The sequence below is a fragment of the Rana temporaria genome, chromosome 5 (genome assembly GCF_905171775.1).
Source record: "Rana temporaria chromosome 5, aRanTem1.1, whole genome shotgun sequence".
Taxonomy (NCBI): Eukaryota; Metazoa; Chordata; class Amphibia; order Anura; family Ranidae; genus Rana; species Rana temporaria.
In genome coordinates, this window is record NC_053493.1 from 34,327,377 (window position 1) to 34,354,114 (window position 26,738).

At 48.1% G+C, this 26,738-nt stretch overlaps 1 protein-coding gene across 1 annotated transcript in view; it reads left to right on the forward strand.

Annotated features, from left to right (window-relative positions):
• The first annotated feature begins 4,732 nt into the window (after positions 1 to 4,732).
• The window catches only part of LOC120939926 (lanosterol 14-alpha demethylase), a 31,008-nt gene continuing 9,002 nt past the window's right edge, over positions 4,733 to 26,738 (forward strand). Inside the window, exons 1-7 of the mRNA XM_040352365.1 lie at positions 4,733 to 4,959; positions 12,980 to 13,144; positions 16,681 to 16,779; positions 19,534 to 19,710; positions 20,024 to 20,150; positions 22,255 to 22,429; positions 25,269 to 25,388. Of these exons, the coding sequence (XP_040208299.1) occupies positions 12,986 to 13,144; positions 16,681 to 16,779; positions 19,534 to 19,710; positions 20,024 to 20,150; positions 22,255 to 22,429; positions 25,269 to 25,388 (857 nt within the window). The 5' untranslated portion in view covers positions 4,733 to 4,959; positions 12,980 to 12,985. The remainder of the gene's footprint in view (positions 4,960 to 12,979; positions 13,145 to 16,680; positions 16,780 to 19,533; positions 19,711 to 20,023; positions 20,151 to 22,254; positions 22,430 to 25,268; positions 25,389 to 26,738) is intronic.

Below are 26,738 nucleotides of genomic sequence, written 5' to 3' on the forward strand. Positions count from 1 at the left end.
GGTACATGCGGCACATCAGCCACATCAGGGTACATGGGGCACATCAAAGCACATGGGGCACATCAGGGTACATGCGGCGCATCAGAGCACATGGGGCACATCTGGGTACATGGGGCGCATAAGAGCACATGGGGCACATCAGGGTAGATGGGGCACATCAGGGTACATGGGGCACATCAGGGTACATGGGGTGCATTAAGGCACATCAGGGTACATGGGGCACATTAAGGCACATCAGGGTGCATGGGGCACATCCACGGTACATGGGGCACATCCACGGTACATGGGGCACATCCACGGTACATGGGACATATGAGGGCACAATCAGGGTACATGGGGCACATGACTTCACAATCAGGGTACATGGGGCACAATCAGGGTACATGGGGCACAATCAGGGTACATGGGGCACAATCAGAGTACATGGGGCACAATCAAAGTACATGGGGCACAATCGGGGTACATGAGGGCACAATTGGGGTACATGGGGCACAAGGAGGCACAATCGGGGTACATGGGGCACATGGGGGCACAATCAGGGTACATGGGGGCACAATTAGGGTACATGGGGGCCCAATCAGTGCACATTCAGGGTACAGGGGGCACATTCTGGGTACATGGGGCACAATCAGGGCACAATCACGGCACATGTCAGCGTTTACTTGTGTTTTTTTCTTCACATGCAGAGTAGCGCAGGAAGCGTCTGTCATAAGTTCACTTCTCAGTCTCACGCTGCGGCTGCTCCTCGCCCCCCGGCCCCCCCCCTCTCTTCTCGTCCATCCCAGGTGATATCACAAGCAAATGTGATTGGACGAGAAGAGAGGGGGGGCGCCGGGGGGCGGGGAGCAGCCGCAGCGTGAGACTGAGAAGTGAACTTATGACAGAGACGCTTCCTGCGCTACTCTGCATGTGAAGGAAATCTACTCCCCCCACTTCCGCGGCACCCCCTGCCCTGCCTGCGGGCCATTTTCAACCAGTCCGCGGGCCGCAAATGGCCCGCGGGCCGGTACTTTGAGACCACTGCTGTAGAGGCCAATAAAATGTCACTTATGGAGATTTATAAGTACCGTAGTTTGTCGCCATTTCATGAGTGCGCGCAATATAATGACATGTTGGGCAGGGCTCAAAATTTCAAGTCCTGAGCTACTAGCCAGGCCTCAAGAGTTACTCGCCACCAGTTGCCCCACCTAATTCATACACTGCCCTGTGCCTAATTTCACCCGTAAACACGCCCTCGTAGATTATCTCATGGAATGACAATGTTTTATGCAGAATCAAGTTACAAAATTAAATATTACCAACAACAACTTTAACAAAATGGGACAGGGCACTGTGGGCAGACCAGAGGGACAGGGCACTGGGGGCAGACCAGAGGGACAGGGCACTGGGGGCAGACCAGAGGGACAGGGCACTGGGGGCAGACCAGAGGGTCGGGGCACTGGGGGCAGACCAGAGGGACAGGGCACTGGGGGCAGACCAGAGGGACAGGGCACTAGAACTGGGTCTCTTCCCCATTCTCTTGCTGTCTCCTCTGCAACTCCCATCCATCCCCTCTCTCTCTCTCTCCCATTCATCTCATCATCAGGAGCCTGTGTGTGCGGCTCCACGCTTGCATGTCCCCACTTCCCCCTTTTATTCAGGCTGGCAGAGAGGAGAGGAGCTGCAGCACAGCGGGAGGAAGTACAATCCAGCGCTGAGATCCACACAACTGCACAGCCATTGACACCATAGCACAGCACACACTGACAGCGCACAGCACACATTGAGACCAGTCTGTTTACAGTGCTCAGGCTAAACTGTTGGACACTTACATAGAGCACAAGGAGAAGAAAACTGCACAAACTAGAAGGCTGCCGCTCTCATGTCAGGCAACTTTCAGTGAGCGCTGCACCGGAGTGGTAATTTTTGCAATCCTCCACCTCACTCATTACTTTCTGCTCTCCAGCTACATTGATCGGGGCCCGGGGGAGGGGGGCAGGCTCAGAGAGGTCATACTGTTGGGTCCCGTGGCTTAATGAGAATTGAAAGGAGAGCACCTGTGTACTGCTCTGCCTGTGCGCGGCTCAACAGACTACTTTTCCCGCGCATGCACCTTTCCTCTTCGGCCGCCAATCTCATCGGGACTCTAAGTGTAGGCACAGAATGGAGGGAGATTGGTCATGCAGCCCTGTCATCACTCGCCCCCAGCTTAAATCCACTCGCCAAATGCTAGTAGGCGAGTGGAAATTTTGAGGGCTGATGTTGGGTATCTATTTACTCGGCGTAACATCATCTTTTACATTATACAAAAAAATTGGGGTATATATTGTGTTTTTTTTTTAAATCGTTACACAAACCGCTGCACAAATACCATGGGACATAAAAAATTTGTAACAATTTCCATTTCATTCCCGAGAGTCTAAAAAAGAACAAAAAAAAAACGTTTGGTGGTTATAAGTAATTTTCTAGAACAAAATACTGATTTAAACAAAAAGTGCCAGAAAAAGATTTTAGAGGGGAGACAAATTTAGAGGGGAGGATCCAGCAGATTTCATTTGGAAATAAAAAGAAGACAGCGGCCCAGATTCAGGTACATTTGCGCGATATTTGCGGGGGAGCAGGGCAACGATTTTGCCCTGCGCCCCCGCAAATATTTTGCGCTGCCCTCGATTCACGGAGCAGTAGCTCCGTAAATTGCGAGGGCGCGCCGGCAAAATTGCCCGGCGTAAGCGCACGCAATGTAAATGATCCCGCCGGGAATCATTTAAATTAGGCGCGCTCCCGCGCCGAGTGTACAGCGCATGCTCCGTCGGGAAACTTTCCCGACGTGCATTGCGGCAAATGACGTCGCAAGGACGTCATTTGCTTCAAAGTGAACGTGAATGGCGTCCAGCGCCATTCACGAATCACTTACGCAAACGACGTGAAATTCAAATTTCACGTCGCAGGAGTGGCGGCTATACTTTAGCATTGGCTGCCCCTACTATTAGAAGGGGCAGCCTTGCGCTAAAGTTGCCGTACGGAAACTCCGTACCTGGCTTGTGCAGGGCCCGCGCAAGTTTGTGAATCAGTGGCCCAGATTCAAGAAGCAATTGCGCCCGTGTAACCATAAGTTACATGGCGCAATTGCTTACTTGCTCCGGTGTAACGAGTGCTCCTGATTCAGGAACCTTGTTACACCGACTGCAGCCAAAAATCTGCGCGGCATAAGGCACTTATGCCTCGCAGATTTTAGGCTGCATTCTTGTGCTTGCCGTTAGGGGGCGCTCCCATTGTGATCAGCGTGTAGTATGCAAATTGCATACTACCACTGATTCACAAGCTTGCGCGGGCCCCGTGCAAGCCAGGTACGGAGTTTCCGTACGGCAACTTTAGCGCAAGGTTGCCCCTTCTAATAGTAGGGGCAGCCAATGCTAAAGTATAGCCGGCCTTCCCGCGCCGTGAAATTTGAATTTCACGGCGTTTGCGTAAGTGATTCGTGAATGGCACTCGACGCCATTCACGTTCACTTTGAAGCAAATGACGTCCTTGCGACGTCATTTGCCGCAATGCACGGCAGGAAAGTTTCCCGTCGGAGCATGCGCTGTACGCTCGGCGTGGGAGCGCGCCTAATTTAAATGATTCCCGCCCCCGGCGGGATCATTTAACTTGCGCGCGCTTACGCCGGGCAAATTTGCCGGCGCGCCCTCGCAGTTCACGGAGCTACTGCGCAAAATATTTGCGGGGGGCGCAGGGCAAAATCGTTGCCCTGCTCCCCCGCAAATATAGCGCAAGCTATGCTGAATCTGGGCCAGTGGTTGTTTCCATATTGCATACTACACGCTGATCACAATGGGAGCGCCCCCTAGCGGCACACGCAAGAATGCAGCCTAAAATCTGCGAGGCATAAGAGCCTTATGCCGCGCAGATTTTAGGCTGCAGTCGGTGTAACGAGGTTCCTGAATCAGGAGCACTCAGGGCCGATCCTAGGCAGGGTGCACGGGGTGCTCCGCACCCAGGCGCCGCAGAGGTGGGGGCGCCGAAGCTCCAAAGTGCTCCCCTCCCTCCTCCTTGTCTGTGTCCAAAGATGCCACATATGCCCCGCCCCTGTAATGTGCTTCTGCTCCCAGCACGCCCGAGCTACAGGGATCTATTGTACAAGTACTGATCTGACACCTGCTGTGGGGGACTCTGATGGGGGACACTAATGAAGGGGAGCATCTCTGGGTTTGAGTCCTAGCCATAGAAACATTTGTAAAGGGGAGGAGTTAGTAAGATGACCACGCCCATGTGGGGGCGCCAGAAATATTTCTGAACCCAGGCGTCTGTGACCCTCGGATCGGCCCTGGGAGCACTTGTTACACCGGAGCAAGTAAGCAATTGCGTCGTGTAACTTATGGTTACACGGGCGCAATTGCTTCTTGAATCTGGGCCAGCGTCTTTTTTCTGAGACTGAAGGTTGTGCTCTCAGTGGAGTGTCCCTTTAAACTCTCTCTTCTGGTACGTGAGTACACAGGTAGGGGGCGGTCCCCTGACTCACATGTCCCTCCCCTCTGTACATTGAGTCTCCTCCTCACAGCGCTCGGCTCCTCCGCGGATAAGACGGGATGCACCTGACGTCACATAGTCAGACATCAGTTCAGCGAGTGCCAGCCAATGGCAACGCGACGTCATGAAACAGCACAGAGCTGCCGGTCTCTGACCCCGCCCACACTGGCCACTTTTGGTCCCGCCCATTGGCATCCTTGCTGCGTTCTGGGGGCTGATTGGCGGGTGTCAGTCCTGGGGGAGGGCACTGTGTCAGGTCTGATGCTCTGCTAAGGACTGGTGGGATCCCGGTCATTGTCTGTACGAGGAGTCCGCTGTGTTGACAGTTCCTCTCCCTCGACACGCCCATTCCCGCCCTCTGTCAGTTTGACTGCAAAAGCGGACGGAGTGGAAGACACCCCCCCACTCACTGCAAGGACGGGACCCGGATAACCTCTGCAGACATCAGTGCAGGTAGGGGGACACGGCCTGTGTGCGACATTCTGTCATAGTACTCAGACTGTGCAGGTGGAGGGGACTGCTAATGTATGTCTGGGTGGCCCTGCACTGTCCAACCCTGCACCACCTACACCAACCAACCAACCCTCCACCACCTACACCAACCAACCCTCCACCACCTACACCAACCAACCCTCCACCACCTACACCAACCAACCAACCAACCAACCCTCCACCACCTACAGCAACCATCCATCCCTCCCTACACCAACCAACCATTCATCCCTCCCTACACCAACCAACCATTCATCCCTGCACCACCTTCACCAATAATCCATCCCTGCATCACCTACACCAACCAACCCTCCACCACCTACAGCAACCATCCATCCCTCCCTACACCAACCAACCCTCCACCACCTACAGCAACCATCCATCCCTCCCTACACCAACCAACCCTCCACCACCTACAGCAACCATCCATCCCTCCCTACACCAACCAACCATTCATCCCTGCACCACCTTCACCAATAATCCATCCCTGCATCACCTACACCAACCAACCATCCCACCATCCATCCCTCCCTACACCAACCAACCAACCCACCATCCATGCATCCCTCCACCACCTACACCAACCAACCAACCACCACCTACACCAACCAACCATCCATCCCTCCATCCCTACACCATCCATCCCTCCCTACACCAACCAACACCTACACCAACCAACCATCCATCCCTCCCTACACCAACCAACCAACCCTCCATCCCTGCACCACCTACACCAATAATCCATCCCTGCATCACCTACACCAACCAACCATCCCACCATCCATCCCTTCCTGCACCACATACACCAACCAGCCATCCCTCCCTTCCTGCACCACCTTCACCAACTAACCTTCCCACCATCCATCCCTGCACCATCCATCACCAACATACACCATCCACCCACCCATCCCTTACACCATCCATCCCTGTACCATCCAACCACCCATCACCTACATGCACCACCCGTCCTACACCAACCAACCATTCACCAACATACGACCATCTATCCATCCCTTACACCAACCAACCCTGTAACATCCAACCATCCATCACCTACATGCACCACCTACACCCATCCATCCACCCATGCACCATCCAACCATCACTTCCTGCACCACCCAACCATCCATCCCTAAACCCATCTGTCCATCCATGCACCATCCATCCATCCCTACACCATCACTCCCTACACACACACACACACACACACACACACACACACACACACACACACACCCCCACCAGACATCCATCACTCCCTACACACCAACCGAACATCCATCCCTTAAACCAACCATCCAAACATCCCTACACTATCCATGCACCATCAATCCATCCCCACACCATCCATCCCTGCACCACCTACACCCATCCCTGTACTATCTGTCCATTCATTTGTCAATCCATTCACCTGCTTGCCCGTCTATCCACCCTTCTATCCATCTACGTGTTCGTCTATCCATTCACCTGTCAGGCTATCCATCCACCAACCTAGCCATTCAGTTGTTTCTCCATCCGTCAACCAGTCTATCCATTCACCTGTCAGGCTATACATCCATCCAACTATTCACCTTCCGTCTATTTATCTGTCAACCCATCCATCCATCCATCCATCTATCTATCTGTCCAAGCATCCCTCAGCCTATCAATCCATCCACCTGTCAATCAGTTCATCAATCTATCAAATCCTGTCAACCAAGCAGTCCATCTATCTGTTCATCTGTCAACCAATTCATCCATTCACTTGTCTGTCCATCTATTCACCTTGCGTCCATTTATGTCAAACAAGTCCATCTATTCATCCATTCACTTGTCTGTCCATCTAACCATCTATCAGTCCATCCATTCACCTGTTAGTCCATCCAATCTGGTGAACCAAGCAATCTGTTCATCCATCCATCCATCTTTGTGGTCATTTATTGATCTCTCTGTCCCACCAAGACCCCCCCCCCCCCACCCTGACCTATTTCTCTGGATTGTCCCCTCCAGTGTATGAGATTTGTATGGATGGACTGTGAAGGGGGGTGTATTGGAGGGTTCTGTTCACCCCCCTAAGATTTATGATGGGGGGGGGGGTCTCTTAGTAATGATTCCTATACACACAGTGCACAATTCTGCAGCTCGTTGTGAACCCGGGGCTCAGATGTATGTACAGAATTGTAGAATACAGGCCATACACAGGCAGATGGAAATATATGAGGGACCGGCTGGCGCCCCGCTTGGGTGCTTCCGCCAAACGGCGTGTCCTGCCTTCCAAACCGATCCGAGCGGGCCGAGATCTGATCCCAGCCCGTTACCCCAAACATGGTACACAGACCAGATGTGGGGAGAGAACCAAAGGAAGGATTCTTTATTGAAGAGAAATGCAGCTTTTTATACACTTCAACAGTAGGTCAGTCGCCACAGGAACAATAAAAGCAAATATTACCCACACAATGGCGAGGACACAAGACTCATTCTATCAGAGAGGATCCTCCTAGAGGAGGCCAACAGACCCAAACAAGTGGGAATTCACACCTAGATATTAATCGGGAATCCCAGACTGTCCAGCAACAAGCTCACAAAGTACAATACACATTATATTACATATAAACACATGACCCCTAATAAACAGAAGATATCAGGAGACCCCAGAACCAGGTTGCTTTGAGCTGATCATAGTAAAGCCGGGGTCCACCTAAAAAAAAAAATATATTAAAGGGTCACTAAAGGAATTTTTTTTTTTGCTGAAATGACTGTTTACAGGGTATAGAGACATAAAAGTTAACTGATTCCTTTTAAAAATGATTAAAAATGTAATTTAATCTATCATATAATGTCCCTCTAGTTTCACTTTCGGTTTTAAAGGTACATACATGAAGTTTCCGGGTGAGAGGTGAGTCGGGAAGACTCACAGAACAAAAACAAACAAATCCAGGGCAGTGTTTTGTTTTTAAAATTAATCTGATTGGTTCTGAGGAGTTTTAGACACACAGTAATGACAGCTTAGACCACCGTGAAAAGCTCCCAGTACCATGGTTATAAGGAGCCAGGCAACCAGGAAGTGTGGAGATCACAGCAGAATTACAGCTACTTCAAAGCAAAAACGAACAATGAGGACATGAAACCAGGACTGCAGTAAGGTAAAGGAAGCTATTTAGCTAAAAATTTTTTTTCTTTTAGTGACCCTTTAAAAGCCAGCAGCTACCAATACTGCAGCTGCTGACTTTTAATAAAGGGACACTTACCTGTCCTGGGCGCCGGCGATGTTGGCAGCCGAAGCGGATCTTTCTCACGGCTCTCGTCTGCTGCCGCCACCATCCTCGGTAAGGAAATCGGGAAGTGAAGCCTGGTTCCCTACTGCGCATGCGCGAGTCGCACTGCGCGTCCTCGCTGGTCTCTGCTGTCTTCTGGGGCCTGTGTGCCTCCCAGAAGTCAGTGTGGGGGACGGAGGAGGCGGCAGAAGCGGCATAGGTCAGCTTGATTGCCGAGGCAACCTATGCCCAGAAGTGGGAGCAAATACCTGTATTGCACAGGTATCTGCTCCCCCCTGAAAGGTGCCACATGTGACACCAGAGGGGGGAGGATTCCAAAAAAGTGGAAGATCCATTTTTGGGTGGTAACATCTGCTCTATACTACCCCACTGACACCCACCGCTGACACCACAACCGCCCCCCATACCGACACGGTCCAGAGCCCCAGGACCACTGACACCGTCCACTACCCCACTTACACCCACCGCTGACACCACAACCACCCCCCCCCCCCCCTACCGACACGGTCCAGAGCCCCAGGACCACGGACACCGTCCACTACCCCACTTACACCCACCGCTGACACCACAACCGCCCCCCATACCGACACGGTCCAGAGCCCCAGGACCACTGACACCATCCACTACCCCACTGACACCACAACCGCCCCCCATACCAACACGGTCCAGAGCCCCAGGACCACTGACACCGTCCACTACTCCACTGACACCCACCACTGACAACCCGTTGGTTGCGGACTCACCAGTTAAGGTGCGGTGTCCATTGGCAGATTACAGTGCAATGGAAAAAGTGTCTGAATTTATGTGATTGCTAAAAAAAATTTTTGTGGGGGGGGGGGGGGGGTCTTTTTGTATTGCTGGTTTTGGGCATAGAAGCCCTAAATATGTATCTGGGTCCTCGAGTTCTCGGAGTCTGTGTGTTTTGGGGAAAGACATGGACTTGACTCTGAAACAAGACCACTCAGCAGATCCCCCCCCAGGCATACACCTCCCAAAGCCAGGGCCCATAGTCGGTAGGCAAGAGGCCACCCCCGCCCCCCCCCCCCCCCCAAAAAAAAAACATGTCCTGGCTGGGTCTGTCACAAGTTCTAATTTAATTGTGAATGTGACGCCAGGAAGGATCTCCCTGCTGGATCCATCGAATGGGATCATCCACAATATGAGGTCATGGGGTTGATTTACTAAACTAAATATGCTGTGCACTGCAAGTGCTCCAGTGCTTAGTAAATAAGGCGAAGCTTCACGTTACAAAGTAAATACCCAATCATGTGCAAGGAAAACAAAACAAAACAAAAAAAAAACCTGTATAAATGAATAAAAATAATTTTTACTTGCACGTGATTGGATGATAGAAATCAGCAGAGCTTCCCCTCAGATCTAGCGATACTGCACTTGCAGTGTACAATATATTTGCTTTTAGTAAATTGCCCTTCCGGTGTCCCAATACAATACCACATAGACCTGTGCAGGACGGGGGGGGGACAGCCAATGTCTTCTCTTTATTCTAAGTAGAATACATTTGTCACATTTCTCTGTATCCTCGACACAAGATGTATTCATTTCTATTCACAAAGAAAAATCTACAATGTTACCATGTGTGTATGAGTGTCCGATCCTTATTCATGACTCCATATCGGTGGCAGGATTGAAGGCTGTGTACAGATAGAGATATATATATATATATATATATATATATATATATATATATATATATATATATATATATATATATATATATATATATATATATATAATATGTATATATATATATATGTATATATCTCTATATCTATCTCTATCTATCTCTTAGATTGTAAGCTCCTTTGAGGGTAGGGAATGATGTTAATGTACAATGTATATGTAAAGCGCTGCCGTAAATTGACAGCACTATATAAGTACCTTAATAATAATATTATATATATATATAACCAGTATGGTGGCCTGAGTTTATGGGAGGAGCCCAGAGGGTATATAAAGCGGAGGTTCACCCAAATAACATTTATATAAGACCAAATTCTTTATACTACCAGGGGTAGTGTGTGTTATATATCTGTGTATGCGACACCTCCGGGCCAGTTGACCCAGGTTATGATTCATTTGGGCTCCTGTGATATCGGCGTCATCTATCCCAGAAGTCCATAGGAATTGCTTAACGAAGAAACTTCACTGTGCGGTATCATTACTGTGTGAGATCGGGAGGTGCATGCTGGGTAGCCAGCTGCACCAATTCCCGTAAGTAAACGCAAGCGGGCTTCAGATGCCCACAACCTCGATGGCCCCTGCCTGCTTCTGAGATCTTGTAAGATTTTATTGATTTAAAAGAAGGAAAAAGGAACACATTTAATAACATTGTGTAAATATTATGGGAACTGGAGCTCCGCTTTAAGGTAAATTCCCCTTTAATAATTGCAGTGCTCATAAAATGCTGTACACACAATAAATATTCCAGGATGGCAGTAGGGGGAATCTGTGCTGCTCAGGATGATTAGGGTGTGCCTGGGCACACCTGGCATACCCTGTGCGCACACCTATGGAGCCAATATATTTTATATAATTTGATCAGTTTAAAGTGACACTAAGGCCCCGTACACACGACCAAACATGTCTGCTGAAACTGGTCCGCGGGCCAGTTTCAGCATACATGTTCGGTCGTGTGTGGGCGCGAGCGGGCAGAATTCCAGCAAACATTTGCCCGCCGGGCCTTTTCCCAGCGGGCAAATATTCCTGGACGTGTTTTAAAACCGTCCGCTGGAATCCTGCCCGCTCGGACATGTACGGTCGTCAGTACAGACCTACCGTACATGTCCAGGCGCCCGCCGTCCCTCGCATGCGTCGAATGACTTCGACGCATGCGTGGAAGCCTTTAAATGGCAGGCCCGCCCACGTCTCCGCGTCATCGCCGCGTCATCGTCGCGGCGACGACGCGGACACGCCCCGCGTATTGTTTACGCGCGGACTTCTGTACGATGGTGTGTACAACCATCGTACAGAAGCCCTCTGGCAGACATGTACGGTGAAAACGGTCTGACGGACCGCTTTCACCGTACATGTTTGTTCGTGTGTACCCGGCCTAAAGGTTATTTTTTTTAAATAACAAACATGTCATACTTGCCTCCACTGTGCAGTCCTCCTCTTCTGGTGTCCCACGGTGGCTCTCGTGGCTCCTCCCTGCATTAGATAACCCCCTCAGGGAAGCTCTCTCCCGAGGGGGTTACCTTGCGGGCGCATCAGATTGTTAGTACAGCGGCTCCGACCTGAGCTGTCAGTGTTTTTTAATTTTTTATTTTTTTTCATTCAACCCAAAAAAATAGTGGTGTGTACAAGGCTTTATACTCACCTCTCTGGAAGCCTGTGTCTACTACCTTCCCACTGTGGCCACTATAAAACTCTTCAGCTTTTGTCACATGCTGCCCCCATCCCTGCTGAGGCCTATACTAATGCTAGGGTCGGAAGAAGGAACCATTGCACTCAGAGGGGGGTACAGGCAGCCGACCCTCCCAATAGTGTTAAATGGTGAAGAGACCAACAAAGGGGTAGGCAACACTGGAGTGAAGGAGACCTACTTGAAGAAAATGGAGGAGATCAAAGATCACCAGGGTGCAGCGTGCTTTTTATTTTTAAAGAGATCAGCTAGCGAGACCCATTAAAAGTAAGGAAGGTTTGAGGAGTTCAGAGATCAATAGAGAGCAGTACAGAGGTCAGTAGTTACACTGACTGCAGGGGTCAGGGGTATGTAGTGCTTAGTATGTGACAGAATTCAGAGGCCAGTAGTAAGTAATGCAAAGTTCAGTAGCGCAGCGGGCGATGCAGAGTGCGGTGGTCAGTAGCGGGCGATGCAGAGTGCGGTGGTCAGTAGCGGGCGATGCAGAGTGCGGTGGTCAGTAGCGGGCGATGCAGAGTGCGGTGGTCAGTAGCGGGCGATGCAGAGTGCGGTGGTCGTTAGTATGTGATGCAGGAGTCAGAACAGAGTTCACATATTTCTCCCTTCACTCACTCAGCAATGCCTGGCAGACTATAGGAAATCCTCACAGGTCCCCCCTTGGCTGTGTCATATGATTCGTCTTGAGTAGAAGAGGTGTCTAATGCCCTGTACACGATCAGATTTTCCGTCGGAAAAACCTTGGATGGCTTTTCCGCCGGAATTCCGCTCTAGCTTGGCTTGCATTCACACAAGTTCTCTGAACTTTTGTCCGTCAAGAACGCGGTGACGTACAACACTACGACTAGCCGAGAAAATGAAGTTCAATGCTTCCGAGGATGCGTCAAATTGTTTCCAAGCATGCGTTGGAATTTTGCACGTCGGAATTGCTACAGTCGATCAAATTTTCCGATATGATTTTTTTCCGTCAAAATATTTGAGAACCAACTCTTAATCTTTTGCTGGCGGAAATTCCGACAGCAAAAGTCCAATGGAGCATACACGCGGTCAAAATTTCTGTTCAAAAGCTCACATTGGACTTTTGCTGGCGGAATTTCCAATTGTGTGTATGGGGCATGAGACTTCTCTTCACTCTGCAAAGCCCATTGCTGCTGAGGTGTGGGAGGGTCAGGAATTGGCGGCATCACCTCATTGGGTGAGTAGATCGTAATTCACCGGTTGCTGACCCCGGTCTCATGATGGTAGCCATATATAGGAGACAGATCCATCCAATAAAACTGATACTACTATGGGTGCTTGAGCTGTTGCTTCTCCATGTTATAGTGACCATATGTCATTTCTTGTGCAGGTGACTATGGTGAGTCTGTGGCAGGCAGGGGGCACCCTGCTGGAGGAGGCCGTGGGAGACAGTTTGGCTTCGAAGGTGCTACTTCCCTGCGCCTTCCTCCTCCTCCTGGCCTATCTGTCCAAGTTGGCCTTCAAGCACCTCAACACGGTGGAAGCTGATAATTTGGTAAGTGTATAGTGTTGAAACCATCATCTCCAATGTAATTCATGTGAATGAGCTGTTTATACTGCATAGAGCAGGGGTGTCCAAACTTTTTTCAAAGAGGGCCATATTTAATTAAGGGAACATGCGTGAGGGCCGACCATTCTGCCTGACATTCTTTGAACCATTAAAATTTGGTCTAAGTGTGTTTGTTCGAGCAACTAATACACTGCCCAACAAGAATTATCTTGCTTTTGTGCTGTGTGTGGGTAAAGAAATGAGCTTGGGCGTATTATTTGGATATACCCTATTTATTGGCGTATAACACGCAACTTTAACAGCGAAGTTTCAGGATTTTTTAAATTTATTTTAAATAAAGAACTGTGAAGCAAAATAAAGGGGCAGTGCCCATCTGCAGCCTCACAAGTGCCCATCTGCAGATCCACCATTGCCAGGAATGCAGCACCCCACCATTGCTAGGAATGCAGCACCCCACCATTGCTAGGAATGCAGCCCGATTGATGCCCATCCATCTGCAGCGTTGGAGGGGGCAGGACGAGCGCCAAAGATTACCTACAGGAGAATCTCCTGTTTACACGGCGGCCTCTTTAATAGAAAGTCCCGCTTCCTTTGAGGGATAGAACAGTCGTTCAATGGCAGCACCGGAGACGGGACTTCCTATTACAGAGGCTGCCCGTAAACAGGAAAGTCTCCTCCTGTATGTACGGCACTTTACCCACCTCCTCCCTGTCCCCTCCAAGGCAGCCAGCATATACATCTTTTGTGGCCCCAGCGCTGGGAGATCGTCGGGGGCCACAAAAGATATATATGTCCAAATAACCAGGTGGACTATTCAAAACTGGAACGTGGGCCGCGATTGGCCCGCGGGCCGGACTTTGGACATGTCTGGCATAGATGGCTGTAGTTGAACTAGCTAATTCTGCCATTGGTATAATTATTTGGATTTGATGGAGTAGAAGGGTTGTCTAGGTAAGATCTGCTACTCAGAAACCATGTGCTCCAATAATCACTGTGGAATGCAAAGTGGGCTAAATATTAACCCCTTAATATAGAAGGTAAAATAAACCCTAACACCTGAAGCAAATGGGGGGGGGGGGTTAATAATAATAATAATAATAGTACAATGAACTATAGAAAAATGTAGATCCTGTTCTCCTTTCACCCTGACCAGAGCAGCCAGAGCAGTTATAAGAAAGTGATACATGAATACCGCTGCACTGGTTGCAAGATCCTCGCACTCTGAAGCATCTCATGGGTTTCCCGATCATGTAGTTGAGGTCCTTGGCTGTCAGTGATCGGGAGCCTGGCCCCCGAACGGCACTCTGTAAGGCTGCTTTCACATTGCAGCGTGGTGACAGTATAGCCGCGCTATTTGTAGCGCGGCTATACCATCGTGTTTACCGCGATATTCGGGCGCTAGCGGTGAGGTTTTTACCCCCGCTAGCGGCCGAAAAAGGGTTGCGGGCGTTATTACCGCGCTTTCCCATTGATTTCAATGGGAAGGGGCGGTATAGGAGCGGTGAACACACCGCTCCTATACCGCTGTAAAGACAGCAGGACTTTTGGAGCGTTCCTGCTAGCGCATCGCTTCGATGTGAAAGCCTTCGGGCTTTCACATTGAAGACTACAGGGTATGATTTTTCATGCGGTATAGCAGCGCTATTTTTAGCGCTGTACCGCATGAAAAACGCCCCAATGTGAAAGGGGCCTAACCAGGAGCTTTCTGTTGGGGGGCACTCGGTTGAGAGTGCTCCTGACACGAAACCGCTACTCATAAAGGTGGCAGCACAGAATAAGGCCCACCTCTGTGCTTACTCCTATGTGTACAGCTGGTAAGAAGGGTTTAAAGTGAAGAGAACTCGCTGCTCCAGGCGAAGTAGATGAACTTGATGGAGCCGCCACGTGAGTGCTAGCCCCGGCTCTCCTCCGTGGATAGTATAAACTATCAAGGTAAGAAGAAACGGCTGCACATCACATTGGTTCCAAACCACAGGAAACCAACAACTAGTCTAGGTAGACGCGTTTCACACAATAAGCTTGTGCTTAATCATTACCTGGCTTAATGATTAAGCACAACCTTATTGTGTGAAACACGGCTTCCTAGACTAGTTGTTGGTGTCCTGCGGTGCCACCTTGGGTTTTTCAACCACTTCCCGACCGCTGCATGTATATGTACGTCCACAGAATGGCACGTACAGGCAAATGGGCGTACATGTACGTCCTTGCCTTCTAGCGGGTGGGGGGTCCCCCCCGCTACATGCGGCGGTCGGATTCCCGCGGGGAGCGATCCGGGACGACGGCGCGGCTATTCATTTATAGCCGCTCCGTCGCGTATGTAAACACGGCTTCCCTGTGCTTCACTATGGTGCTGCATCGATCGAGTGATCCCTTATATAGGGAGACTCGATCGATGACATCAGACCTACAGCCACACCCCCCTACAGTTGTAAACACACACTAGGTGAAACATAACTCCTACAGCGCCCCCTGTGGTTAACTCCCAAACTGCAACTGTCATTTTCACAATAAACAATGCAATTTAAATGCATTTTTTGCTGTGAAAATGACAATGGTCCCAAAAAATGTGTCCAAATTTTCCGAAGTGTCCGCCATAATGTCGCAGTCACGAAAATAATCGCTGATCGCCACCATTAGTAGTAAAAAAAAAAAAAAAATTATAAAAATGCAATAAAACTATCCCCTATTTTGTAAACGCTATAAATTTTGCGCAAACCAATCGATAAACGCCTATTGCAATTTTTTTTTTTTTTTACCAAAAAATAGGTAGAAGAATACGTATCGGCCTAAACTGAGGAATTTTTTTTTTTATATATATATGTTTTTGGGGGATATTTATTATAGCAAAAAGTAAAAAATATTGACTTTTTTTCAAAATTGTCGCTCTATTTTTGTTTATAGCGCAAAAAATAAAAACCGCAGAGGTGATCAAATACCACCAAAAGAAAGCTCTATTTGTGGGGAAAAAAGGACGCCAATTTTGTTTGGGAGCCACGTCGCACGACCGCGCAATTGTCTGTTAAAGCGACGCAGTGCCGAATCGCAAAACCTGGCCTGGGCATTTAGCTGCCTAAAGGTCTGGGGCTTAAGTGGTTAATAAATGGCATTTGGAACTAATGTGCAGCCATTTCTTCTTACCAAGAAGGGTTTAAAGCGGAGTTCCACCCTAAAACGGAACTTCCGCTTTTCGGAACCCCCCCCCTCCGGTGTCACATTTGGCACCTTTCAGGGGGGAGGGGGGGATACAGCTGTGATTTTGTGTGCAACAGATAAAGTGAGCAGACTGGTTGGCGAGAGTTCCTTTATTGCCCCCGGGAATGCTGGGAGCGTTGTGATCTGATGCAGAGGTGCGTTATTTTGGCCGTGGGTCAAGTGTTCTTATGTCATTTTTTAAGATTTCCAGGGGGTATTTTGCCATAATTCTGGGGCTCCAGAATATGTTTTTTTTTTTTTTTAAACATTCCTTTGGAATAAGTAATAAACTGTGGCCACTAAATGTACTATTTTTATGTCCTGTGTAGAAATATCCGCCATACATCTCATCTTCGATTCCCTTCCTGGGACATGCCATCTCTTTTGGGAAGAGCCCGATTGAATTTCTAGAAAAAGCTTATGAGCAGGTGAGTTGGTGATATCTTTATTCTAGGTTACTCCGATACTAGGCACTTGCATGATTACTCATACTCGTGCAAATGCTCCGATACCTGAAACCGATACCTTTTTAAAGTGCCATTTGAGCCCATACAAAATGAATAATCTCAAATCGCACTGCAAACAATTGCATGGGGTTTCCCCCACCACTCTTGTGTGAATCCTGGATTGTCATAGTGACTTCAGCCTGGGTTCTGTAATGGCAATTCTACCTACTCATACGCCTAATGATACATAAAATAAGTGATTAAAACCTTTTTGTCTTATCAGTTCACACAGGAGCGGTGCGGAAAACCGCATCTGATTTGAACAAGAATCGCACTGTTCAAATCACATGTGATTCTTTGCAGTTCGATTTGAGCCCATTAATTTTGTACTTGGTATTGGCGAGTACTTGGCTGAAATTAATGGTACTTGTACTTGCCGGTATCGGTGCAACCCTACTTTGTTCATTAGATTACTTTACTATTTTTGTCACCGTTTTTCTCTGTACATTGCTAAAATGGGAGATCTTATAGATGTATGTGTCTTAAATGTAGCCAGACACTTGCTTTGGGTATACGCATCTTGATTCTGAACTGGTTTATGATGATGGGTGAGGGGATTGGACCTCTAATGCCTTAGCCAAAAGTCAGACTTTAATAAATAATAATGTAACCCGAGATCTTTCCCCTTGATCACTAGAGGGGGGTTGGTGGGGGGCAGTAAGAAGTTGCATGATAAATGAAGGAAGCACAGAACACTGAATGAATGGGTGAAGCAGGGAGATCCTTGCACTGCAGGTTCCCAGGTACAGCTTCCTTTCCAGCAAGGAGATCAGTGAGCAGCGCAGACAATATTCTCATTCAGATTATAAGTATGCTAGTAGAACAATCTTTCCATCCACAAACTGGACTGGTTGACCCTTGGGGGGGGGGGGGGGGGGGGATACAGATTTTTTTTTATTCTGTATGTGAAGTTTAGCTTGCCTTTTTTTTTTTTTTTTTTTTTCTGGACAAAAACTGAATGAGCTTTGAGAAGTTGGACTTTGTTGACTTCTGTCCAAGCTTATTAAAAAGCCAAATCCTTATTTTTGATGCACTATTGCTGACTTGTGTGGGCCTCCTGATGTACGAATGTAACTTGTAGTGCCGCTCTGAGCAGAAAGACTTATGTATTGTCCCACTAGTGCTCAGGAATGGGGTGCCGGTGTTCTGACGAGAAATGCCCCCTGTCGATAATGTCCGCCCGGTCCTGCGCATGCGCAGCGCTTGCGCAGTACGGAGCTGCCAAAAGCCTCAGAACATCGGAATTTACGATCAGCTGTAGACGGCGCCTGCGCACAATAGCCGACATTGTGCCACACGCTCCCGATGCTCGTGCAAGTCTGCAAGGGGCGAATTTCTTGATGATGGGAGCATGTGAGGGCCGGATGCCTACAGAAAGGGGGCGTATTTTGTAATAATGGGCAGTGCTGTTAAGATAATTTAGCTGGCTAACACAAGCAATAGCACTGGCCATCATTACAAAATAAGCCCCCTTCTGTAGGCATCCGCCCCTCACGCTCACCCATCATGAATAAATCCACCCCTTGCAGACTTGCACAAGGATCGTGAGCGTGTGGCACAACATCGGGTATTGTGGGTAGGCGCCGTCTACAGCTGATCACGAATTCCGATGTTCGGATTTCGGCGGCTCCGTACTGCGCAAGCTCTGCACATGCGCAGTATCGTGCGCCCATTATTCGACAGGGGGCATTTCTCAACAGGACACCGGCATGAAATATCACCATCTAGCAGTGTGTATCATAGGTGTAAAAACTGCCGCTATTCCGGCCTGATCTGTTTTAGTATATGTATGGCCCCGTACACACGATAGAATCCATCCGCTGAAAAATCTCAGCGGATCGGTTTCAGAGGATAGATTCTATGGTGTGTACATTCCAGCGGATATTTATCCGCGGAAATTTCCCAATTCCAGCAGATAAAAATTTGTAGACATGTCTACAAATCTATCCGCTTGAATTGGCTCCCGCGGATCGATCTGGTGGTCTGTACAGACTCGCCAGATCAATCCGTCCGAAGGGATCCCCCGCATGCGTCGTAATGATTCGACGCATGCGTGGAATTCCTTTTATGACAGCGTCGTGCACGTCGCCGCGTCATCATCGCGGCGACGGCGCGACACGTCATCGCGATGGGATTTCGGCGCGGATTTCGATCCGATGGTGAGTACACTCCATCGGATCAAAATCCGTGGAAATCCTCAAGAGGATTTATCCGCGGATACGGTCCGGTGGACCGTATCCGCGGATAAATCCTCTCGTGTGTACTAGGCCTGATTGGCAGCCTCAGCCTGTACCCCCTTCACAAGCCATGCACTGACGCATTTCGCCCAATTCATCAGGGCTTAGTCATAAAGCCCCTGGTTAAGCCCTGATGGGTGGGGTGAAATCAGAGGGCGTGGCTTGCGGAGGGTTGCAGGCTGAGGCCGCCACATACATATACTAAGACAGATCAGGCCGGGAGAGCAGTGGTTCTTACTCCTAATGAAAAACGGACAAAACCAGAAGTTTTTGTTCAAAATGCACTCTTGCACTGGCGACAATCCCGAGTTTTAGATTTTTTTCCTCCACTGTATTAGCTGTTAGCCAGGTGTTTGAAGATTAATGGAGAATTATTGTGCCAATTTATCTGGTTTAATAAAAGTAATGCGGCATGTTCTCTTGATTTCTTGCTTTGTAGTATGGGCCCGTCTTCAGTTTCACAATGGTGGGAAAAACCTTCACCTACCTAGTGGGCAGTGATGCCGCTGCACTGCTCTTTAACAGCAGGAACGAAGACTTGAACGCTGAGGATGTGTATTCCCGTCTGACCACCCCCGTGTTCGGCAAAGGAGTCGCTTATGATGTCCCAAACCCGGTAAGATGACATGGATTTTATTAATGGACTGTGCGATCTTGTATGGTGGGATCTCGGCATGTATACAGATGTGATAACTGGATAAAGTTCCATTTTGTGTATTTCCTGTGTATTCCCCAATGTACACATTCCCTTCAGGCCACGCCCCCGAGGAGCTTGCAGTTTATTTACACATACATTTTAGGGTTTGCGAGACAGAATAAAGTGAAACCACGCAAAAGTTGATGCAGAACTCAGGACCTCAGTGCTGCAAGGCAAGAATAGTAACTGTTGACTGATGTGACCTTTCTTCTTTTTTTGTCTTTGTATGTAGATATTTTTGGAACAGAAGAAAATGTTTAAAACCGGTCTAAACATTGCTCATTTCAAAACGCACGCGAGAATGATTGAAGAGGAGACTATTGAATACTTCAAGCGTTGGGGAGATAGCGGTGTCAAAGGTAAGGACAATTCTCAGTCCTGGTTGTTGGTTTCCCCTTACATTCTGTTCTGGTGGGGGGGGGGTTCCCTTACTTTCCCTCCTGGTGACCACTGTTAGGACAGGAAGTGAGGGATGTCTCCATAACAGGAAAGCATGCAGAGGTTCTAACCCTTTCCTCACTCCATACAAAACTTAAAGTGGAGTTCCACCCATTTTTTTATGTTTGTCTGTGCTGCCAGATTCTCAAAGGGCTTACCACGGCGCAACGCCATTTGGGCCGTTGTATCTATGCGACTGATATCCCTTAGATCCGCCGCTATGTGTCGCCTCGACGTTTTCCCCGTCGTCTATGCAAATTAGCTATTCCCGAACGTACGCGCGGACGACGCAGTGAATTTACGACGTTTCCGTAAGCGTAAACTTGCCCCTGCTATATGAGGAGTAAGTTTACGAAGGTCCGTCGTATGCCATGTTAAGTATAGCGTCGGGTCAGCGTCGGCTTTTTCCGTTGTTTTCCTAAGTCGTCCGCGAATACGACTTTACGTCAATGACGTTCAACTCGGCGTCATTGACGTTTTCCGTCGTGAGCTGGAGCATGCGCACTGGGCTATTTTTCCGCCCGGCGCATGCGCAGTTCGATCGGCGCGGGGGCGCGCTTAATTTAAATACAAGCCGCCCCCTTTGAATTACGCGGCCTTACGCCGGGCCATTTACACTACGCCGCCGCAAATTACGGAGCAAGTGCTTGGAGAATACGGCACTTGCTCCAGTAATTTGCGGCGGCGTAGTGTAAATGGCTTACGCTACGCCGCCGCGGATTCTACGAGAATCTGGCCCATAGTGTTCAGAATGGACAATTTTTATTTATTTTGTTGCTTGTAAATACCTTTTATTTTGTAGTCCTTCATTACTTCCTCCTCCTTATTAGCCTAGGCTATTAAGTCACAAGGCTATTCGCAAGGGTTTCTGGGATAGGCATCATGTATCCCAGTAGTCCTTGCAAATAGCCTATTTGCATAGAGAAGGGGCGGCAACTTCCTCTGACACTCCCGTTGCTATGGAAACCTGACTGAAACCTATTACATCGCTTGTGCAGCACTGAGCATGTGCGAGATCTGCAAGGCTGAAATCCAGGAAGTCATACAGTCTGGCTTCATGATGCACACACTTAAGATGGCCACGGTCTATTTCTAGATTATAAACTAACTAAATGCTCTAACAACCTAACAAAACAGACCTTAGTTTACAGACTAACTTTACTAGACTACATTAAGCTTGTGTATTGCAGGGGTATTTATATTTAAAAAGTGAAATTGTGGGTGGAACTCCCCTTTAAAATGTTACTGAACCCAGGACTCTGCATTCACTATATCTGGTCTCTCCCAGTACACAGAAATGCAATTATTTTAGTAAATATAAACTGCTAAATACTTTTTCTCATCCGAAGTATATAGCAGTCCTGTGACTTCTATCAGTGTCTGGCCCAGCACTGGTTAAAGCTTGTATGATGAGTTTTCATTCTCTATGATTGTCCTGTGAGGCTGCATGACCCCTGACCCTCTGTCTGGACAGTGCTGATTGGCCCTGTGCTGATCACATGCACCCTTCCAAAAAAAAAAAAAAAAAACCTCTAGCTATACACACCAAACGCAGCATGTGCAGAGTGCCCCTTGGGGCTCTGTATTATCAGCAGATGGATTGGGGACAGTAAAAGAAAGAGAGGATCAGAGAAGAGAGGATCAAACAGCCTTTTTTCACAATGCAGAGGATTAACCCCTTAGGTTCCACAGTGAGTATAACAAGCATGCTTTACTGCATATACAGACTGATTTTACTGTTGTGGGTTTGTTCAGTAACACTTAAAACCTTTTTTTTATCTGGAGTTGCCATACACCTTGCACACCATTCAGCTTTTGCTTGAGTACAGCTGGAGCTACAAGCGTTAGCAGGATACCTGCAGGTCAGGAAAGAGGGGTTGGGGGGTTTCTTATTTTAAAAATGTAGGATGCTTGAGACTGATGGTTCCTAATTCCATCGTTTACCACCTATTGTCTGCAGTAGGTTTAACGAACACTCCATTTTTTATTATTGTCCAGTACTGACCATATGTCTGCTCTCTGTAGACCTGTTTGATGCCCTGTCAGAGCTGATCATCCTGACCGCCAGCCGGTGTCTGCATGGAAAAGAGATTCGCAACTTGTTAGATGAGCGGGTGGCCCAGCTGTACGCCGATTTGGATGGAGGCTTCACACCTGCTGCCTGGCTCCTCCCAGGCTGGCTGCCACTGCCCAGCTTCAGGTAAGAATAATAAATGGTGCCAAATTCACATCCTATATGCTGCCAGATACTTATCTCGTTTATGTGTGACCTGCAACTCTGCTTCCCCCTCTCAGCAGTTAGCAGCTCAGCTCTGTCTCTTCTCCCAGAGCCGGAAAGCTGTGAAGTTAACAGGAGCAGAGCTGCTAAGATACTGCTGGGAGTGGGAGCAGGGGGAGCTGAGCTACTAAGGCTATGGTTGGAGGGAGAAGTAGGAATAGGTGAGTTGCTGAGTCACTGCTTGGGAGGGGGGAAGCTGGGGGACTTGAGCTGCTGAGTCGCTCTTGAAGGGAGAAGTAGGAGGGTTTCAGCTTCTGAGTCAATGCTGGGAGGGAGAAGTAGGAGAAGCTGAGCTGCTGAGTCACTGCTGGAAAAGGGGGGAGGGAAGCAGGAGGACCAAAGCTGCTGAGTCACTCTGGAGGGAGAAGTAGGAGGAGCTGAGCTGCTGAGTCACTGCGGAGTAAGGGAAGCTGAGTCAATGCTGGGAGAGAGAAGTAGGAGGAGCTGAGCTTCTGAGTCACTCTGGAGAGAGAAGTAGGAGGAGTTGAGCTTCTGAGTCACTCTGGAGGGAGAAGTAGGAGGAGCTGAGCTTCTGAGTCACTCTGGAGGGAGAAGTAGGAGGAGCTGAGCTGCTGAGTCACTGCTGGAAAAGGGGGGAGGGAAGCAGGAGGACCAAAGCTGCTGAGTCACTCTGGAGGGAGAAGTAGGAGGAGCTGAGCTGCTGAGTCACTGCGGAGTAAGGGAAGCTGAGTCAATGCTGGGAGAGAGAAGTAGGAGGAGCTGAGCTTCTGAGTCACTCTGGAGGGAGAAGTAGGAGGAGCTGAGCTTCTGAGTCACTCTGGAGGGAGAAGTAGGAGGAGCTGAGCTTCTGAGTCACTGCTGAGTAAGGGAAGCTGAGCTTCTGAGTCAATTCTGAGAGAAGTAGGAGGAGCTGAGCTTCTGAGGCAGTGCTGGAAGGGAAAGTAGGAGGAGCTAAGCTGCTGAGTCAATGCTGGGAGATAGAAGTAGGGGGAACGGAGTTTCCGAGTCACTGCTAGAAGGGGGGAATCACAGGGAATGTAGCTGCTGAGTCACTCTGGAGGAGACGTAGGAGGAGTTGAGCTGCTGAGTCACTTTTGGGCAAGGAAAGCTGAGCTGCTGAAGGAATTCAGTTCTTCTGTTGTAAATGTTTAAGAATTAATAGCTCCCAGGTGCCTGCAGCTACAGATGTCAGTGAGGCTTGTTTAGAGCTCTTTTACTGTTTTAGTAGTAGATCAATACTTGACTGTCCATAGCCTGATCACTGTAAGGAGGGTGGTGACATGTTTTCTCTGCTCATAATGCTGCACACCTTTGCCTGCTGTATGAACTACAAGGGGACTTCAACAAACTGGTGGTGCCCACCATGACAACCCTGCTTCCATCTACTGCCCAACATCTTAAAGGAGTTGTAAAGGTAAAAGTTTTTTTACCTTAATGCATCCTATGCATTAAGGTAAAAAAACATCTGACAGCACCGCCCCCCCCCCCCCCCCCGAGCCCCCGTTTTACTTACATCACCGTTCGAAAGTCCCGGGCGCGTGCTTGTCGTCCTGCTCGGTTCCCAGCCTGGCCGTTGATTGGCTAGGCGGATTGATAGCAGCGCAGCCATTGGCTGGCGCTGCTGTCAATCACAGCGGATGACGCGGCGCGCCGGGGGGCGGGGCCGAGTGATACAGTCGGCGGCTATGGCCGCTGCTGTATCACGGGAGCGCGCTCGCAAAAGCTTTCCACCATGCGAGGGAGCTCGCATGAACGTGGAAAGCTTTTGCGAGGAGGAGCCGAGACAGCCGCCGAGGGACCCCAGAAGACACGGATCCGGGTCACTCTGTGCAAAACGATCTGCACAGTGGAGGTAAGTATAACATGCATGTTATTTAAAAAAAATAATAATTGTACCTTTAGTGTTCCTTTAAAGACAGACATTCGCACTGCAAGCCTGCTTTCAAATTTTCAGTTGTCGTGTGACTCTTCAGGTGTCATGAAATGACATGACTGGGGACTCTTGTAAACATTCTGCGCCTGATTCAAAGAATCAGATACGCCAGAATTTGTCTAAGATACAACCAGCGTAAGTCGCCTACACCGTTGTATCTTAACTGCATATTTACGCTGGCCGATAGGGGCGTGTACGCTGATTTACGCCTAGAATATGTAAATCAGCTAGATACGCCTATTCACGAACGTACGCCCGGCCATCGCAGTACAGATACGCCGTTTATGTTAGGCTTTTTCCGGCGTAAAGTTACCCCTGCTATATGAGGCGCAGCCAATGTTAAGTATGGATGTCGGGCCAGCATCAAATTTTCCGTCGATTACGTCGTTTGCGTAAGTCGTTCGAATAGAGCTGTGCGTCATTTACGTTCACGTCGAAAGCATTGGCTTTTTTGCGGGTTAATTTGGAGCATGCGCACTGGGATACTTTCACAGACGGCGCATGCGCCGTTCGTAAAAAGCGTCATTTACGTGGGGTCACAATAAATTAACATAAAACACGCCCACAAGTTCCACATTTGAATTAGGCGGGCTTACGCCGGCCTATTTACGCTACGCCGCCGCAACTTTGCTTTGTGAATACTGCACTTGCCTGTCAAAGTTGCGGAGGCGTAATGTAAATAGGATATGTTACGCCCGCTCACAAATACGCGCTCCCTACGCTGGCCTCTGTGTCCACCTGGAATTCATTATTGCTACTTTATCTCCAAAGCTGAAGAACAAAATCGCACCTCCTTGTGGTGTTTTGAGTTCTCCATGCAGAAGATGTGAATGTGTTTTTAATTTTTTTTTTATTTATTTTTTACAGACGCCGAGACCGAGCACACCTTGAGATCAAGCAAATCTTCTACCAGGTGATCCAGAAACGCCGCCAGTCTGAAGAAAGGGAGGATGACATGCTGCAGACATTAATAGATGCAACTTACAAGTAAGGCTTTTATTTGTTTTTTTCAAGCTGTGCAAAATAGTTTATGCAGTTTTTTTTTTATTTTACACGCTTTATAAAATAACTGCTTCATTGCAACCACATGTTCCTTTTTTATTTGTCAATCTTCCATGGAAAAAGGGACCCATCAAAGCAAACTGTTTGCTCCTAGTGTCTGCTAGAAAGATTGGATGATCTTGCTGTTAAGGGGGATTTTTAGGATAATTATTACAAGCCATTGAAAATCTCAAAGTGTTCTATTCACCATTTACAGTACAATCCTGTGTCTACACCTTCAATCCCAGACCGTTTTCAGTGCTGTGATAGTTTGACTGACTTACCTGGTCATGCAATACTGTACGCAATTCATTTTATATCATTTTTACTGTATAAAGGGGAAAAAGGCTAAAAGTTTTTTTTGATGTCACAATGTACAATATAAGATTTCCTATCGTCTTGCCACACAGAGTTAATCCAGCTCTGAGCAATCCTCTTTTATTGTTCAGTGAAATAAAACGGACTTACAGAGAAAAACCTTAGTCCGTTGCTAAAAAAAAGTGCTGAAAAACTTGGCTTATACTCGAGTATATGCGGTAAATCTGGATCACTTTAAAGCTGATTTATTGGTTGTTAAATATATGTGTGACGGGAGTCGAATATTATTATTTTTTTTTGGACTTGTATCTATCCCATAGTTTGTAGACGCTATAACTTTTGCCAATCAATATATGCTTATTGGGATATTTTAATTTTTTTCTACCAAAACCAGAATAACAGAATACATTTTTGGCACAAATAATTGATGACATTTTAATATATAAATAAATATATATATATTTTATTGGATGTTTTGTAGCAGAAAAAATAAATGTATATTTCTTTAAAGTGGAGTTCCACCCATAAATATAACATTACATCAGTAGTTTTAAAAAAAATGTCATTAGTCCTTTAAAGGCATCTAAAAAAAAAAAAAAAAAAAAAATGTGTAAAGTGTTGTTGCTAGGCAGAATAGTTAATCTTTCCACTTTCTAGGTGCTTAATGCTTCCTAACCTACACCGCACAGACTCCTGGGAATGTAGTGGGTGTAACTTTCCAGGAGTCTGTGCATTCCCCAGTCTCAAAGAATCATGTGACTTGGACAGCACAGGTGCTGAAACCTGATCTGACACTGCTTGTGCAGCACTGAGCATGTGCGAGATCTGCAAGGCTGAAATCCAGGAAGTCATACAGTCTGGCTTCATGATGCCCACACTTAAGATGGCCCCAGTCAATTTCTATTTTATAAAGTGTCTAAATGCTGTAACAACCTAACAAAATGGACCTTAGTTTACTAGAATACATTAAGCTTGTGT